The following is an 18,197-nucleotide window of genomic DNA, read 5'->3' as shown; positions in this document are numbered from 1 at the left end:
TGTAGTCAGTGGTTTCCATCGGTAATTACTACAACCTTTCCCAGAGGACGTTGTTGGACTGGTCAGTGGTGACTGGTCCGTCTATGAGGCAAACTGTCGATAGATGTTGGACTAGTAAAACTGGGTTTGAATTTGGATAGTGCGCGCTTGGGAGTCATCACCATGCAAACGTTGATTACATAATATTACACTTTGCCGACATGCACGTGTCATTTCACACCTTGATTCAAGTTGTTCGAAGCGTTTTATAAGCACAATATCTAGCAGATTCAAGGTCGCTCAACGTTGTTGATGGCAGGCGACTTGTTCTCATCGACACCCCTACTACTTCCCCTCGTCTTAACTTGGATAGTGCCAGTGCTTGCTCATGAACATCACGGAGCAGACCTTACAGAAGAACAACTGCATGCCCCAGTTGATGCCGTTCTCTGGATCCATATTGCCCTCCAAGCTATCGTATGGGGTTTCATATTCCCAGTAGGTATGGTCCTTGGACTTGCGCGAAGTAGATGGCATGTTCCAGTACAAGTACGTTGCAATGTTTTACCTTCTGTGATTCTTCTGATCAAGGAAATTACCCACAGAGTCTCGCCTTTGCCCTGACTTTTGGTGGCATAGTCCTCGGCCATGCACATGGCGGTCGACAGTTCCCTTCTTCTGTCCACTCCCATATCGGATCATGGATTTTGGTCCCTATCTTCGCCCAGCTGGGCCTTGGAATCTATCTCAAGCTTCATATTCATGAACGTACCCTACGACCATACGCTGTGCGCGCCCATGGCATCCTAGGACGTGTATGGCCCATTCTTGGTTGGGTTCAGGGCTTGTTTGGCGTTATCACGCTAAGGGGATTCTGCGGCGAGGTGGGAGCTGGACAATGTGCTGCGCACTATATTATGGTTGGTCCACGTGTAATATGACCCCTTTCGGACAGTGCTCATACAAATCTTCAGGGAAGTGGATTCATTGGCTATGGTATGATAATGGCGCTTTTACTCGTTGTCGGGGACAACTGGGTCCGCCGCAGCGGCCGTAGCCCAGAATGGTGGGATTCCTGGGTGATTATGCTTTGGGTGCGCCTATCACGGACGTACAATGTGCTCGAGCTAAGTATGTGACAGGGCATAGTCAATACATTCACTGAGCACCACGGTGGTGAATGGAGTGTGAAAGATATGCAGCATACGTACGTCTGTTCCGAGAATTGTATCGGTCAAGTGATTAACCATGCCTACGCAGGATTCTTGGGATACTCTGGTGGGCGGGGGGCGCTCTTGGCATCTTCCTGTCTCGGAATAATCAGGTACCTATCCAGTCGATTTTATTGCATTGTTGAGCTTGTCTCTGCATACAGCGAAATGTTGTCCCCGGCGTGATGTCCGTCTTTTCGCTTTCTCGTACTGGCTGGTCGATGGTCTGATAAGCGCTTAGCATAATATTAACAGGATGGGCTATGTCTGACCATGCCCAGGCTCTGATGTTGTCCACGAAGGTAAGAATCATGTCAGGTTGCATATATTCACCATCCGTGTGTACTGATGTTGGTCATATTCTCAGGTTCACTCCATGTTTGGATACTCGCTGATGCTCGCCGGCTTTGCACGTGTCCTTGAGGTTTGTTTCATACCGTTGCCATCCTCACCCCTACCGGAGAGACCTCCACTGGATGACAATGATTCAGAGCACACCCTGGCACCCTCTGCGCCCAAAGATACTGGTGTTGCCGCGAAACTGAATGCCGTCCGGGCATTCAGGCACTTGCCGCCAGTTTGTTAGTATTATTCCTGAACGATTGTTGTGAAAGTACTCATCGTAATATTCAATAGTTAATGGTTGCTTCTGGGTATGTTGCCACCATGACATAGCCATGCTTGCTTCTTAACTGTGTATCCAGGTTACTTTTTATGTCTGCTACGGATGAGGAACTCGAAGCTGCTCACGAGGAAGGGATAGATCACGTCACATATGTACTGTCGATGTATAGGTGGGGGCCTTTATGAATTCGCGTCAATGCTTGTCAGCTTAGTTCTCTCACAGCATCGCGTTCCTGTTCTACCTCCTCACTGTCTTCTTGCTGCACCTTTACTCCGCGTCTGGGCGGAACGCATCGTCTGTGCAGCAGCCCAATGTTGTTTTTTCCGCCGAGGGCATTGAGCTGTCGAATACGGATGCAAGTAAGTGGTATACGCCTCTATCAAGGGAGGAAGGGACATCGGCACCAGCGCATGTACTTGGAGAAGACGAAGATGATTGATGTCTCGATGGCATGCTTGGTCGTAGCACTGGATGACTTCGCGCGGTGTTTAGAACCTCGTTATTTAATCTAAAGTATCTCATCAAATGGCCGCCTTCTCGCCTTTGCCGTTAGCTTTAGCAATTGGTTCCCCCTAACATGCAGACAAATGGGGGTCCGTCGTGTCTAAGCCTGCTTTATTTTTCATCGTTTGATTAGTCTCAAGTTTTTCGATTAACAGAGCCTGTATGAGAAATACTTCAATGTTGCCCAGGTATGTTCTATCGTAACCTTATTTCCCAATGGGGCTAAAGCGTCGCGGAGAGTTCGCGCACATATCTAGGATCCTCGCGATGTCGCAGCCCCCTCGTCGTACTTACTCGTTTCCTGACCAAATCGCGGGAGAAAATAGGAGATGCATCCTGGACTATGTCACGGTATGGTCTCATTCAAGAATCATTAATCATGTCTCCCTATCACCGATAACTGGGGACCTGACGCTATCGCAAAGCACCATCAGACGTCGCGTGATATCGGCAAGAAAGAATCATTTTCAGGCCCGCATGTCATGCTGATACGTCCACACATGTTATCGCGCAGCAGCAAACATGGTGGTGAGCTCGAAAGATGCTGTGGTACAAGTTGGACATGTGCCATTTGGGGGACCAGAAAGGTGAACGACAAAGGAACCCAGCCTTGTACATGAGTATTGTCACTGGGATGCGAGGTACCCACTCCGCCTCGGATGCTAGGTCCGACTGCATGAGTGCAGTAAAGGCCATATTGGAATTGGGACAACATTTTCCGGTATTTGAACAGGTTGGACATATGCATCATGATTCATGATCATGATCATCAGATGATCGGGCTCGGGAATGTAGCTTATCTGATAGAAGTTCTTGGTTGGAGATAACGCGCTGGCTTCGGTAACATCACTTGTGGGTCTACATTGAGTTGTACGACCAGTAGAGGGATACCGAAGTGTAATGGTACAGGGTTTTGAGCCGTCGAGGACGGGATTGAATGAAAATTTCAATGTATCACCGCTTTCTAGACATTGTAATGCTCGAGGCATCACATGAAGACCGGGAACACAAGGATAACGGTCCAGCAGTACGCGTAGGGCTAGGTTCTGTACGAGAAGCTATCTCGGAGTTATGTACCCGAAAAGGCTGTTTCCAAGTATATAGTGATCTGTGATCGAGTATGGAGCGTAGCGCGACGCGTGACATACCGACGTGGCCTGGGGTAGCCGTGGAAACGCTATCTCTACACCAACTCAAAAAAATTCAATGGAGTTCGCATGAGAAGATAACAAAATTTAAGGTAACAAGCAAGTGGCACTCGAGACAAGAGCTCGTATATTCGCTGGCTCGATTATGAGATTTGATGAGGTAGATAAGGGATACAGGAAGCCTCCAACAACTCGCATTGGTAATTTGGGAGTAGATGGTTTCCTGGGGCAGACTCGTCATATGCATTGACGCGTTCTTGCGGAGGCAGAGGTGGGAATCTCATTCCCATGAATGTCTCGGCCCGACTGCATACCGGGTGCGCAACAAGTAAGTTTTTCAACTCTATGCTCCTATGCTGTTGTTGAGCATTGGCGCTAGCGCTCAGCTGACAGCGCTCCTCACTGCACCGTCACCATACCAATCAATATACAAATCATCAGCCTTCACCTTGACGCTATCTTTTTCGCATTCATTAATAGGTTCGTGATGATCCCGCGCGCGCCGGATAGTGTTGAAATGTTCACATTGTGGTCTGAATACGACGGCGGCGCACTGCATTCGATGACTGTAAGGACTATGATGCGCGTGAGATTGGTCCATGTGCGCGTACTGAGCCGAATGATTTAATTTAGAGACACCCGTCATGGCTCAGCTGAACTCAACGGAGTAGCGAGTTAGATGAGCTGTCATTGGCGATACTGCGGCGCATCGCCCGCCGGTTGTTACTGGCTCAATGAAGGGAGGGAACTGGGGTTTCTTTAATGAGCATCTGGCAGGCATAACAGCTCCGGGGCAAGCGGGGTTCGTTTGGCAGCTCGGTAAGGCTTTTGTGCCACTTTGACAAACAGAACGTTCCGATATCAACTCCACGGACGATCTCGGAGGCCGTCGGAGGCTGTGACATTATGACATTCATTGAGTGTTCAAGTAAGTGTGTGGATGAGCAAGGAACAACATCATGATATAGGTGGTGAAAATCGCTACGTTCAACGTGGGGGAAGACTCGGATAGCCTGAAGGAGTAGATGGTGGCGACTTCCTTCCATTAATTTGAGGGTACTCCACATTAGAGGCATTTTCAAACGATGTCAGTGACTCACACGGGTTGGCATATGAAAAGCGGATAATCAGGTGTGCCGGGACCTGCCTGAGAGTTGCATCATGCGGCGATTGTACCTACCGCACTTTGTTGGCGTAGTAGGCCGTATTAGGCAGTTTTTACCAAGATATCTTTATCGAGACTGTTAACTTGTGAGCCAACTAGAAGCCCGGAGAACTTCATTAATACTTGGGTGTTACGCAGTACTTGGTACTCACTGCACTTGAAGCCCTGTTTCACCTCCAGTAAAGCTCCCCAGTAGCCATTGGGCCGCGAGCCTCATTGATATACCGATTCTAGCATGGCCTGTTTAGTACTTACTAGTAGTACTGCTTGCGCCACCTGCAACCTGTTAGATGATCCGACTCGGCACATGGAACGATGACATCGTTTATCGTACCACGAGAAAATTTCAAGGTCTCCGATGTCGTCGTCGAGCCTATCATCAACAGAAGGGTGATTTGGGAGACTCAGTCAAGCTGAAAATCGAGCTTCGAGCAAAAGTCAAAGGCTCGAAGTTTCTGATAGGTACCCGTCGACTCAAACCTAGAACAGGCTGGTTCAGATGAGGAACACCCCTTCCAGATTTAACTTGAGTCCACTAATATTATTGGGAACTTCCGAACAACCCGGTAAACTCCGTGCCCGACTGAGAAGTCGCCTAGTGCTCAGCAGTCTTCCTGTAACATCATACACAGCTACCCGTGTGTACGTATTGATCGTTATGTCGGACGTGTTCGCATTCTTGACATGGCTATTAATTGTCGGTAAACAAATTGCAGTAAAACTTCCTATCAACACGCTCCACCATTATGGTTCCTATCTAATATTTTCTGATCCGTATCAGGCACCACTTGACACCACGCTGTGCTGTGTCTCCCTACCATACTTAATGGCACACGAGCCGAATATAAATTTCCCCCTCTGAACCCCCCACTCATCTCAGTACGCTATTCTTTGGCACTATCCCCCTCGTTGACTCCATCATGAGTAGCGAGGACCACAAGTATGATGTTAATAGCGTCGAGAAGAACCACCCCGACGTTGGAGTTCACGTCGTTGCTGACGGAAGGCACCAGTTCGATGTCGCTTCAATCGACTTGGTACAGCGTCGACTCAAGCAACGCCATGTTCAGATGTATGTCCATCTTTATTTTGTTATAGCCAGCTCATTGATTTTATTAGGATTGCTGTATGTCGTGTCACGGTATTACCCTTGCAAGTTGACTCACGAAGAGTGTAGATAGCTGGAACACTCGGTACAGGACTTTTCCTGGGTTCTGGGAAAGCTCTCAGTGGCGCAGGCCCCCTCGGTGCCCTGATCGCATACGCCCTCGTAGGCTCAGTGGCATACTCGTACGCCCGCACACCCTTTCATCAAACCTGTCTCATGCTTTTTAGATCGCTGTGTTCCATCGGTGAAATGACGTCTCATGCCCCAATTTCAGGGACATTCCCCCATTTTGGTATGTGGGATAGTTCGTATCATTTGAAATGTGACATTGATCGACGCAACTCAGCCGCACGATGGGTCGACCCTGCACTTGGTTTCGCAGTAAGTATCAAGTTCCTCGATTGAAGTGCGCTATCGCTAATTGATTGCTGTCTAGGTCGGATGGGTAAGTCAACTCCCTCGCGGTCCATGCCGTTTCTGACAGTCATCGCAATATTTTCAGAACTACTTTTATGTGAGCTAATCATTCGTCCCTGCACGTAACAATGTACTGATCGGATCCACAGACCAACGTGTATGTTTATTTTTGGTTTTCTTGGCATTACGTTCACACGCGATCAGGATAACTGTGCCGGTGGAAATCACAGGCGCTCAGATTCTTATCACTTATTGGGATTCTAATGTGAGCCAAGCAAACAATTGGTTTTCAACCATGTTGATGAAGCTTTATCATGTAGCCAAATCATGCTGGTATTTACACCGCAATCATCATTGTTTTTGCTTGCGCAACGAACATCTTCGGTGTACGGTATGTGGCATTTATGCTCCGTGTAGTGCATGCTCACAACCTTCCCTCAGGTATTTTGGTGAAGGTTAGAAGTGATTATTTCTGAAGCTGCTCCAGTCAAACTCAACCATATAATCTACCAGCGGAATTCGTGTTCTCGATCATTAAACGTAAGCTTGATTCCTAATGCTGGCGTGGTATATCCGCCTTACCCACTATCCCAAGTCACGATGATCACCGGTCTCATTCTTGTTGGTCTGATCATTGATCTTGGCGGTTCACCAAATCACCACCGGCTGGGCTTCCAGGTTGGTATCAAAATCAACTGGAAATGAACCATTTGTCCTGACAATGAGGGTAGTACTGGAAAAATCCCGGTATTTTTGCAGGTGCTGGACTAGAACCACAGCATATTGGCCTGGACCGCTTCTTGGGCATTCTGAGTGTTATTGTTCAAGCATCATTCTCATTCCAAGGCATGGAACTCGTCGCAATGTAAGTATACCCTTCCCTTCCAACAAAAGAAGCTCATTTATCAAATCGATTTATAGTGCTGCTTCCGAGACCGAAAACCCCCGCCGGAACATCGCAAAAGCCGTACGCAGGGTATTCTTCCGTATTTTGGTTTTCTATGTAAGCCTTTATCATTTTGGTTGGAACGATGCAGGTCCTGATGGAGGGTGCGCGCAGATCCTCGGTATCTTTGTCACGGGCCTTATTGTTCCTTACAACGATCCCAACTTACTCCAATGTGAGTTCTCACTACTCGAGCTTTACAAGGCAGGTCTGATACATTCCTCACAGCCACGGGTACTGCTGCTGAGTCTCCCTATGTCATTGCCATGACGAATGCTGGAATTAAAGGTAACATTCACGATGATCCGGACCCGATCGTTGTTCATGTTTACACGGACAGTCTTACCAAGCATCATCAACGCCGGCGTCATGACGAGTGCATTCAGTGCTGCAAACTCGTTCCTCTTCTGTTCATCTCGTATTCTGTACGGTCTTGCTCTCCGAGGGCAAGCACCCAAGATTTTTGCAAGGTGCACGAACTCGGGACTTCCGTTCATCGCTGTTGCATTCTCTGTGCGTCGTCTTCATGATCATCGAACTATTGCATGGCGCTGATTACATATAAAGAGCATATTTGCATTGCTCGCGCTCATGAACATAAAGTCTGGTGGCGCAACAGTGTTCAAGTAGGTGTTCTCCTAGTGGTGTATGATCGATACTCACGTTTATCTTAGCTGGTTCGTCAACCTCTCAACTGTGGGCGGCTTCTTCGGTTGGGGATCTATCAACTTGACCTACATATTCTTCCGTAAGCCCATCGTCCGCTTATCTCCCTTTCCAATCCAAGTCTCATAAAATATGCAGATCGCGGAATGAAGTACCAAGGCATTGACCGCAGAAAGCTCCACTACTGGAACCCCCTCCAAGTACGTACCCTCTATCGATACGTGGCTTCGCCGAGTGCTGACACTACTTCCAGCCATGGCTTGCGATCTGGGGATTGAGTTGGTGCGTTCTCTTCATCATCATCAACGGCTTCGAAGTCTTCTGGACTTTCACCGCCTCCGGCTTCCTCACTGCCTGTGCGTCTGCTCATTTTCCCATAAAGTCTTGATAGACTCACAATCCCAATTACCTCTCGCAGATATCAACATACCGCTGTTCTTCGCTCTTTACTTTGGCTGGAAGTTTATGAAAAAGACTGAGGTCTGGAAACCAGAAGAGATGGACTTTGTGACGGTAAGTGTCTTGGCGGCTACTCTTCGGCTCGATCTGACGGGTGAGATTAGGGTATTCCCACCCCAGAGGAGACAGAAGGGCCATACTACCCTCCCGAGGGTTTCTGGCAAAAACTTGCTGAAATCTTGTTCTAAGTGTTGTTGTACGGATTTAGTCACTGTCCCCGGCTCTCGTTTGGTCAGAGCTGTAATTCCCCTTTTTTTATTTTTGGTGTGTAGCGATGGATGGCTTGTCTATGTTGTGTTAAATACCTGTAATGGTTTGTTGAGAACGAAACGATTACGCTCTTTAAAATGTCTACTGTGCAGTGCGGCATTGAATATATCATAATCCATCGCTAGTTTGAATGACGCTAGGCTTCACCGAAAAGTACACTGCCAAGGATTATTCGCCCGATTCGAGTATCCGATGGACGGGCGTGATCCCTGGTGCCTGTATTGCGACTAGTTGATGTAGATGTCAACTCATTCTAGAACATGATAATATTAGCAGGTGGTGGCTGGAGGTAGGCTAGGCTCAGTAGAGACATGTTGGAAATGCCTCTATATATACCGTAGTTGATGCGTGGTGCGCAGGCTGGCTCATCATATACATATACCACCAATACCAATTGCCAGCTTAGTTGCGGATCAACTCATCGCTAACCCGAGCACAAAACTGGTTACTGCAGCGCGGCAAAGTGATGTTTTGTGATGTTATGTCATGTTTGGCACCGCGCCGAACGCACACGTGCACGTCGGCGGACTCGAGACGTCGTCATCCACATCCGAGATACTTTGACAACTCCACATCATGTCTACAGCTCTCATTCTAGGCGCAACGGGCGCAACAGGCAGATTTCTCCTTCGCGAGCTTCTCGCAAACGACCAATGGTCCAAAGTCGGCGAATATGGGAGACGAGTAACCCCCGAAGCCGACCTTCCCCAGAATAGGGGCAAACTGGAGCAGAAAACAATCAACTTTGAGAATCTGGAAGCAGCAGGGCTGAAGGATGGGCGATGGGATGTCGTGTTCGTCACCCTCGGGACGACTCGCGCGAATGCAGGGAGCGCAGAAATGTTTGAGAAGATTGACAGAGAGTGAGTCGAGTTCTTTTTTTGTCATACTCGATTTCATCTCATGTGTCGTATATAGGTATGTGGTGAACGCTTGTAAGGCTGCAAAGACAGATGATCCGGAACATCCACAACGTGTCGTGTATCTGTCGGTGGGTTTCACCCAAAACACGTAATGCGCATGATGGGAATTGATGTGAAATACAGTCTGGTGGTGCTAACCCATCCTCTTACTTCCTATATCCGAGGTACGCAAACATAACCACGGTCGGTTCTTCCTTAATCCTTATTGACTTTGTTTTCCTTCAGATCCAAAGGGCTCACAGAACTGGGCATAGCACGTCCTTGGGTATGCGGACACCATCGTTTTCCGCCCAGGTTTCCTCAAAGGAGCTCAACGTGCCAATAAAAGGTTTACAGAGACCATAGCAGGGTGCGCTTTTTCTTCTCCCTCAAATTCTATTTCAATGTTGATTTGGCTAATTCAAGCTACGTGACGGGCGCTGCGTCGCATTTTACGTCCAGCGTGGAGATTCACGTTCCCGTTCTCGCAAATGCCATGATGAAAGCAGGCATCCTGGGTTCATCTGGCCTACCGCCCGCTGTGGGTGCTACTAAGGCAGGACAGGAAGATGCGTGGTTTACTTTGATAGATAACAAAGGCGCGCTCGTTCTTGGGCAGGAGTGATTCATCGTTGTGGTAGTTCAGAGATCCTTTTGGTTTTAGTGTTATGAATGTTCTGTTGGACTGGACGATTATCTAGGTACGTATATATGTGCCGTGTAAACAGTAACAGACAACAAGAAAATTATAAGTCAGTAGTGTCTTATACAGCAAGTATAATTATGCATGCGAATCCCTGTGGGTCAGTGATATTCGTAGATGAGTGAAGGAACATATGTGCGTAAAAATAGAATGTGAATGATATCTATTTGAAGACATTTAGTTGGTTGGTCCATATGATGAAAGCATACATACCTAGACTGTGCGTAGCTGGACCAATGGCGTGTTCCGGCCTAACCAATATTTAGCGTTCATACACGCGGCGGGGTCCTGCCCCCAGAAACAGTATCCGTTGTCCGGTAACTGGGTAATCCGCGCGAGTAATACCTCCCGCCGGAGATAAGAGTCGCAGGGATTCCTAACGACCTTTCAAGTAGTGGTATTAACTTGTGAGAGCCAGAACTCCTCCTATCCACACTCGGACGCGGTCGATCCATCGACCCAGACACCAACCTATCCACGGCTGATAGTGGCCGGTCGACAACAGGCACAGGTATGTCCGCAGGAAGTGGTTTATTCACTACAGCTACAGCACCGGTACCGCCCAAAACGGGTTCGGCCTTCTCCACAGGTGAGTTTGAGGGATCGGACCGTGACAGGCTCATCACGAGTTCGCTTCTCCGGGCTTGGCGGAGGGAGGTGGAGATCTGCATGGAGTGTGAACGATCGAGGCCGTTCGGTCGCAAACCGGGGCCTGAGTCAGCGTCTATCCAAATCGAGGGAATGGCAGTTCGAGGAAGACCTGCTGTATGGGGAGGTTCAGGAAGGGAGACTGTCGGTTCCGGAGCGCCTGCAATGCCAAAGTTAGAGAGTGATGGAAACACGACAAGGATACGCACGGTTAGGCAGCTGTTTTCTTAGTGGGCGGCAGTACTCCGCGCCGCTGTCCATATCAAGGAACGAGCATCCTTGTAGGGCATCTGGAAGTGCAGGCATGGGCGGTGGTTCATCTTGTGGAAAATGAGATGCCGTCGGGGTGCGCAAGCCCTTGGGTAAACGGAGACTGGCATTGGATGCAGTGCGTGAGCGTGTCTTTGCTGCGGATAGACGTGAGAGCCGGTTTGGGCCATCTTTAGATCGTTTGCTGCGAGAAGATTTTACGGATTTAAAAGACTTGATAGACTTGACGTCGGATGGTACATGCTTCACTTGGGAGACGAGAGTGGCTTTGGATAACACAGCTTTAGCAGTGACACCCATGACTTGTGCGATGTCAGTGTTGATGGTAATGTCTCCCAGTGTTTGGGTGTCATCGATATCATCCACTTCCTCGTCGCTCTGATCCATCTCATCAATCTCGGCAGCCATGCCCTCCGCTTCTCTCCAGGCCTCCTCGAGCTCATCCTCGAGCGTCTGGATACGCGATAGCGCGCGTTTCATGTCTTCTCCCTGACGCTCGAATGCTTTGTTTAGTTTGCGGAGTGCAATCCCGAGAGCCGACGCCCAATGTCGGTGCTGAACCACCGAAATTTGGGCCTGTTGGTCTGACATGTGCAAAACGGATGCAAGAATAGAGTCGCACGAAGCAATAGAAGTCGCAACTTGGGATATTAAGCCTCCCAATACATTCTCTTTATCACTTTCTCCCGAGCTGGCAAATACACCCGCACATGAATTGAGCGCCTGCATGAGCATGGTTCGTCTATTCATTTCGAATCTCCATTTAACCTGCGCTGCTAGGCGCTCTTCTTCGAGCCGCTCTGCTTCTTTTACCATGTCTGTGTCGAGCGCCTGGAGAGATAGGAGACGTATGAAGGATTCTTTTGCGCTTAACCTGATAGCACGTGAGACTATCTCCTGTAGTTCGGGCGAGGTGAATGTCCATTGGGCGGCCTCATAGGGAAGGCCCTTCCAAGGAATCTGCACGGATTCGAATGAAACTGTAGGTGGGGGCGCAAGAGGAGGAGGAGGCTGGAATGTTGTTACCGATGGTTTTGACTTGAGCGTTACTTTTAGCTTTTGAGCTGGGGGTGTCGCTGCAGGCGGTAACGAGGGAGGGCATGAGGCCAAATTCTGTGAAACTTGAACACCAACGTCTGATGTCGCGCGTGTGTGTAAAAAAGCGCCCGATTGTGGCAAGCACTGCGGGAGCGAGGCATCGAGGGAAGATGATTGGCTTTCATCCAACGGGCCTAGGGAGGCTGGACGGAGGGAGGGAGAGGTGATTACAGGAGATGTCAAGCAGGAGGTAACGACAGAAGAACATCCGTCGGTGCTAGAGCTTCCGTGGGGACTGTTCATATCAACTGAATTTTTTGTGCGGGAGCGCAAGCGTGGGCCGTTTGGCAACGGAGGCCGAGAGGGACGGTCTCGCACAAGTGAAGGACGACGGGGAGATTCAAAATCTGATGTGACCAGATCCATAAGAAGAGGACCACACACGAAATTGGAACCGGATGGCTGGTAATTAACTATATGTTGCAAAAATCAGCTAGTGTTATAATAGTAGGTGTTGAGGCGGTCGAAAACACAGACTTGGACACATGGCACGGCATGACCAAACCCCCAATTATAACCGCGCTGTCCCTTGATGCCTGCCGTATGTCGATGGGACCCGAAGTAGAATTAAATGGTAAGCGGATGAATCTAATCTAATCAGCGACGATTTCATGTTCAACGTTTCGAACAGGTACAGCTGGATAACCTGGTCAACCTGGTCATCGTTCCTGGTACAGGACCTGACCTGACCGCGTTCATAAACATGAAAGCTAAAAAAGGAAATTTATGATAAAAAAAATAATATGTTTTTTTATATGCAAGGCCCGCGAATTTCGCATGATTTATTACTCGCCCAACACAAGTCCGCGAGGCCAGTGACGCAATATTTGTGTTGCCATTAAGTTCTTCCAGGGTCATGAACTGACTGCGTACTACGGCATATCCAGATTAACGAACTGGAAATGCGCCGTCGCGAGGGTATTATACTTCCCTCTCACGGACGTACTTGGAAGAGCGAGGCACACGGAATATGGCTCAACAAAGAGAGAAAACATCGTGGGTTTCTTTGTGATCATGATTCCAGAAGCTCACTCTATTCGTTCAAATATACTATCATTGTAGGCTCATCGGTGCTAATCATCATCACCACCGCCAACATTTCTAACATCGCTTGCCCACCGTACTATAAGTATGACCGACATGTTTTGTACGTTTACCACGTTGATATTTCTCACTAAACCCTCCAGTAGACAAAAACCAAGTCTACTACACGTTGCAACTGGCAGCATCAAACATAATCTTGTTCGTTTCAATCGGATCGAGCTCAAAACACGCCTCCAGCTGCTTACTCTTACATACATCCTTGCTTCACTTTCACATCACCGCATTTCCCACTTAAATACAATAAAGCATCCCTCATCTGACCCACCATAAACCAGCGTCTGTCTACTATGGATGAACTCAATATTGGCTCATGGGATCACTCGCCACCCCTTCCTATTCCTCTCGACATACTTTTCGATATAATTCAGCATCTTCCTATCCAAAGCGTCCTGGCACTACGGCAGGTTTGTCCCCCCCCCAATTTCATTTCACGGGATTTTTAATCTGATTTTTATCTTCCAGGCTAGTAAAAGTTTTTATGCTATCACCCGTTTGCGCAGTCTATGGGCTCTCCTTCTGCGGACTCTTGTCCACGAACAAAACATCCCTATACCCTCCTTCGATAGAAAATCCTTCGACTGTTTGTCAGCCTTGGAGCTCGAGCGGCTTACATGTTGCGCACTCGCTCTTCGCAGCAACTGGACCAACCCCGATCCGGATGCGAAGAGAGAAGTTGATTTTTACAAGCCCACCGAGCCAGATTCGCGCATCATTTTCATGGAGTTTCTTCCTGGCAGAGGAAATCGCTGGCTGATTTCTGTCACGATGAATGTGCAACCCAGAAAATATGTTATCCAGTGCTGGGACGTTGCTGTCCTACAACCCGTCTGCATAGCAGAACTGACACACATGGAGGGGCCATATGGCGGTATCGTTATCAATGACGATCCCTCTTCTCCAGCCATTATAGTGATGCAGTCGGCACTGTGAGTGTAAATAGTAACACCCAATCTAACGTTCTTGCTGATCATCTATCATAGAACGGAGATACTCGCCATCGACTTCGAAGAGGATGACCCCGAGTCAGCATTCGTTCCGTTGAGTGTCATTGACGGAATTAGAGAGATTCACCTACTCAGTGGGAGTACCCTCGTCACCCGGCGTCCAGAAAAGGGTGGAGAAGTGAGCATATGGGACATCGGCGATCAGCCTTGCGAAAAAATCCAGTTGGTGAACCCCTCTCTATTACAGGTTGGCTTATGTTTTCCATGTAATTCCGCACATTGCTGAGTTTTATGATTTGACAGAACGATCGCTGCCAAGCAATGCACATTTGCGATGATTACATGGTAATCGTCCGCCAAAAGACTGTCGAGCTCTACTCGACCATTCCCCGACCCAACATCATTGCAACGCCAGGAGCGCCAATCTCTTATCCACTCGCACAGCACACCTTCCAATGGCTCACAGAGACCGTCAATATGTCAAAGCAAGTCAGCTGGCATGCTGCGCGTTCCCACCACCCCTCGCCGATCAACATTGTCATTCGATTTGGAAGCGTCTATCCCTGGCCGGTGAACATGTTGCATCATTTCGTGCTTAACCCAAATCCCGCGTACGTCCCAGGGCGGGAGACTTCTCTATACAACCTTCCATACTTGATGCAGCCCACTCCAGTGCAGACGATAGGCTCTCCAGTGCGTTTGTTTGCTCCGTCGTCCGTTGCTCTCGGACGATATGGTACTGTTCTCTGGATTGACAGCCATACCGAAGACTGGGCAGGGCCTAGCGACTGCGGTCAGCGACTTGCAGGACGGATACTGACAGCTACGGGAGGATTTTCAACTAGCCAACATGGCTCACATGATACCATGATATTTCGTGTACGAGACGACGACCTGTGGAACAAGGTGGCAGTTGATGAGGAGTCCGGGAGAATTGCGGTTGGTTATGTGAACGGTTCGATAACGCTCTTCGAATATTCTTAACTTGGTTCCTTCATTTGCCTTTGTTTGATTACCGTGTTTTTGGCATGGTCATTCTTCTCGATACCCACATTTAACTCATTTTTTTCTCATCATTGTCATTTTATATCCCTTGGCCAATAATATACGAAATAATATTCATTGCGGCGGTGTACAACTGCATGCTTCGTTCCTGCTAGGTTCATTCCGAAAGGACCACAGTTATTCCGAGTCACAGCCGATATATCGCGTTAGGATGCAATGAGGACCTAGAAACCAATATGTGCCGTGCCATAATCCCATACTCGGAAAAGTACGTCAGTCCGAGTTCCCTCAGCGTTTTGCTAAACTGATCGCGAGAGAATGTTTTCCCATTGGGACACAGACTGACCTGGGCGAATGTGACGGTTTCTATATCGACAGAAAGCGTTTGGGCAGCTAAAATCCAGCGACTTCACGTAACGCTTGCAAGATGTGTCAGTTCACAAGACATTCGTGTATGCAGAGAAGCGATGAGACATACTTGCATCACTCGGCAAGGTGGTCGTGTAAGGCGTTCCTCCACTTGCCATACGGATTTGGAGACGAGTGTCTTTGAAGTCCTTCCCATTTGTGCCGCTGGACGAGGGCGCTGTTAGTGCTGGGTCGCTGACGCAGTGTCTGATGAGTCAATAATTAATTGGCCGTCACGTAAAGCTTTCTCCTTTGTGGCCCTCTCTGCACGAACTTTCTTATCTGCCTCGATCCGGGCCAAATTTACCGCAGCCTTGGCTCTGGCATCCTCAAACTCCTCTACCGCACGCGGTTAGATCGGATTAATATAGATAGAATCCACGCACATGGCAACCACCTCTACATTTCTGTTCACCTTCTTTCACAATCTCTTCGGCCTTCAGCTCATCTCTCAGTTTGTTAATGTCCTGATCTGATTTAACTTCTGAAACACAAATTTCATCAAGTACGCGACTAGACTCACCTTGCCAGACTTGAAACGAATAGCTTGATTCGCACGTGCTTCTATGGCTTCTTGTTGAGCCTTCACGCTGCACTTTGCAGCTATCTTTTCGCGGAGCTCAGCTAACTTCTGTTGCTTCTCTTCCCCCATAAGTGGCTTTATCTGAGGGTCATCTGGGGTTAGAGATACTCCACGCACAGCCACGCGGCCAACTTCTTCCGCAGACCCCTCAAACGGATCATGGCCACTCTTCTCGACATGGTAATTAGCCAACGCCGTGTTCTTAAATACTTTGCCGCATTCTGAGCATTTGGTATCCTAATAAGTGAGTGGGCTGAAGATAGAGGCTCCAAAGCCGCGATTGGAATAAACGTACCTTGGGCCTTTGTTTTAGCGTTCGATATAGCACCCGGGCCAGCCTTAGTAGTTCCTATCAAGCGCTGGAGACATTAACATCGACGTCAACAGGATTCCCTGCGCTGCTCGATGCACTCGCAGGAGAAGCGGCGCTCGGATCGGTTTCCAGAATGTGATCCATAGCAGGCTGAAAACTACGATCATTAGTCGCTCTCAATGTCCCCACGTATCAAACAATTTGATCTGTACCGACGGAAGCAAGGATGGCCAACACTTGTGCTCGAGTTCGTATAATTCCATCTGGACCCACGAGGAAGGGAAGGGGATAAGGGGCGTACATATTCGTGGCATAGACAACGCGGGACCACAATATGCTACCCCGGTTCATCACGACTGTATAGGTGGAATCATGGGTCGTTTCATGCGTGGCTGCAGCCACCGGCGTCCGAGTGTGCAAGCTTAGAGAGGCGTATTGCCCGGTGCGTGCTTGAGCATGGTGGTACAACTTCGTGGCGAGTTTCAATGGCTCGACGTCATTTCCTGGCTCGCATAATCCTTGCTAAGGTGCACCATATTCCTGGTAATGAGCGGGTTGGATCAGACTAGCGAGACTGTGACTAGCGAGAACAGGTATCCCTCGAGTTCCTCCTTCGAGATCCATTCCACATGGTTTCTATTCCGAAGGGATCACAATTATTCCAAGTCACAGCCAATATATCGCGTTAGGACGCAATGAGGACCTAAAAACCAATATGTGCCGGTGCCATGATCCTATACTCGGAGGATACCTCTTGTGAAAGGTGGAGGTGTACGAGAGGGTTGCACTAACCTCTCAGGTAATTCGTTAAGGACCTCGTTGGGGATGAAGGTCTCTTAGAGTAGTTTACTGATACATAGAAACCGGGTCAGAAAGTGCTGCCAAGGGTGCGTGTATGTGGTAGTACCTTGGCTGAGGCAGCGATTTTTGGGGAAGACGAGGCAAAAGAAAGGTAATCTTTGATATCTTATGCGCCAATATGAGGAAGGAGTGAAATGGAAGAACGAAAACGCACCGTTCAAATGATGAATCTTTGATGGTCTGTTTACAGATTGCTCCAATATCATGAGGGCGTTTGAGACTTGAGAGTATCCCAAGTACTAGCTACGTTGCATTCACGCCTACAGAATCAGAACTGTCGGTCACAAGATGAATATTATAGGGTAAAATTTGAACTCACGCTTGGCCGCTATCAAATCAGTCGTCGGAGTAGTACTGGCTACGTTGTGGCACGCCTAGTGAGGCCCCTACACAAGATGAATATATACATATTATAGGGTAAAACTTAAAGCTCAAACTCACACATCATCAATTCAGTATCAGATATCAGATATCGTCGCGGCCACAATTGCCAGCCCAGCATCAACGGTAAGCTCAGAGTACGGTAGCCCACTGGCAGCATCTACTCTAGAATTCAACAGAGCCAAATAATGTCACATCCGAGCTATACCTAGTAGTACTTATCAACGTCTCGCAAACGACATGCAGACAGTCCACTAGAACACAAATCTTTCCGCGGTCTCAGATATCATTTCTGCTATGCAGAACATAGTAAGTACTTGCCAAAGTTTTAAAAACGTCACTCTCTGAATAATGACCAGCTGCTTCAGCTACATTTGGCACAATCAAGTGATATCCCACACAACCCTGGGTTTTGCCAAGTTCTGCCAGCAATTTTTCGCAGACTTCTGCCATCTGCCAGGCACAACAAGTTGAACCTG

General features: G+C 48.4%; 6 protein-coding genes across 6 annotated transcripts; 4 read left to right on the top strand and 2 right to left on the bottom strand.

The window, feature by feature from the left end:
* Positions 1–140: 140 nt before the first annotated feature.
* Positions 141–2,458, top strand: F5891DRAFT_998754 (uncharacterized protein). Its single transcript, XM_041378503.1, has 10 exons — positions 141–528; positions 585–899; positions 954–1,073; positions 1,122–1,186; positions 1,240–1,303; positions 1,355–1,377; positions 1,432–1,492; positions 1,558–1,767; positions 1,866–1,984; positions 2,038–2,458. Exons 1-10 carry the CDS (start codon positions 292–294, stop codon positions 2,252–2,254), a joined length of 1,431 nt encoding a protein of 476 aa, XP_041233664.1. The 5' UTR covers positions 141–291; the 3' UTR covers positions 2,255–2,458.
* A 2,813-nt stretch (positions 2,459–5,271) lies between these two features.
* F5891DRAFT_998742 (general APC amino acid permease) lies at positions 5,272–8,612 on the top strand. Its single transcript, XM_041378502.1, has 24 exons — positions 5,272–5,704; positions 5,752–5,758; positions 5,810–5,922; positions 5,968–6,032; positions 6,087–6,121; positions 6,177–6,185; positions 6,243–6,254; positions 6,307–6,314; positions 6,362–6,422; positions 6,478–6,548; positions 6,599–6,612; positions 6,671–6,697; positions 6,753–6,835; positions 6,889–7,022; positions 7,079–7,160; positions 7,218–7,278; positions 7,332–7,391; positions 7,444–7,616; positions 7,671–7,729; positions 7,778–7,851; positions 7,908–7,969; positions 8,023–8,125; positions 8,188–8,282; positions 8,333–8,612. Exons 1-24 carry the CDS (start codon positions 5,553–5,555, stop codon positions 8,414–8,416), a joined length of 1,644 nt encoding a protein of 547 aa, XP_041233663.1. The 5' UTR covers positions 5,272–5,552; the 3' UTR covers positions 8,417–8,612.
* A 462-nt stretch (positions 8,613–9,074) lies between these two features.
* F5891DRAFT_1124792 (uncharacterized protein) lies at positions 9,075–10,025 on the top strand (the record flags this gene model as incomplete). Its single annotated transcript, XM_041363917.1, has 5 exons — positions 9,075–9,361; positions 9,417–9,489; positions 9,545–9,604; positions 9,676–9,770; positions 9,827–10,025. The coding sequence occupies 5 exons, from the start codon at positions 9,075–9,077 to the stop codon at positions 10,023–10,025; spliced, it is 714 nt and encodes a 237-aa protein (XP_041233662.1).
* A 151-nt stretch (positions 10,026–10,176) lies between these two features.
* Positions 10,177–12,813, bottom strand: F5891DRAFT_226195 (uncharacterized protein). Its single transcript, XM_041370997.1, has 3 exons — positions 10,961–12,813; positions 10,317–10,911; positions 10,177–10,266 (listed from the first exon to the last, which is right to left on the bottom strand). The coding sequence occupies exons 1-2, from the start codon at positions 12,483–12,485 to the stop codon at positions 10,373–10,375; spliced, it is 2,064 nt and encodes a 687-aa protein (XP_041233661.1). The 5' UTR covers positions 12,486–12,813; the 3' UTR covers positions 10,177–10,266; positions 10,317–10,372.
* A 697-nt stretch (positions 12,814–13,510) lies between these two features.
* Positions 13,511–15,151, top strand: F5891DRAFT_939226 (uncharacterized protein; the record flags this gene model as incomplete). Its single annotated transcript, XM_041374217.1, has 4 exons — positions 13,511–13,627; positions 13,686–14,149; positions 14,204–14,414; positions 14,471–15,151. 4 exons carry the CDS (start codon positions 13,511–13,513, stop codon positions 15,149–15,151), a joined length of 1,473 nt encoding a protein of 490 aa, XP_041233660.1.
* A 414-nt stretch (positions 15,152–15,565) lies between these two features.
* On the bottom strand, positions 15,566–16,620 carry F5891DRAFT_1181111 (uncharacterized protein; the record flags this gene model as incomplete). Its single annotated transcript, XM_041366008.1, has 7 exons — positions 15,566–15,591; positions 15,651–15,745; positions 15,781–15,919; positions 15,996–16,047; positions 16,104–16,384; positions 16,459–16,512; positions 16,575–16,620. 7 exons carry the CDS (start codon positions 16,618–16,620, stop codon positions 15,566–15,568), a joined length of 693 nt encoding a protein of 230 aa, XP_041233659.1.
* Positions 16,621–18,197: the final 1,577 nt, after the last annotated feature.

This window comes from Suillus fuscotomentosus, assembly GCF_016647785.1.
Source record: "Suillus fuscotomentosus strain FC203 chromosome Unknown F5891scaffold_2, whole genome shotgun sequence".
NCBI lineage: Eukaryota > Fungi > Basidiomycota > Agaricomycetes > Boletales > Suillaceae > Suillus > Suillus fuscotomentosus.
Note: the sequence above shows the minus strand (reverse complement) of the source record. Positions and strands in the feature narration are given on the sequence as shown.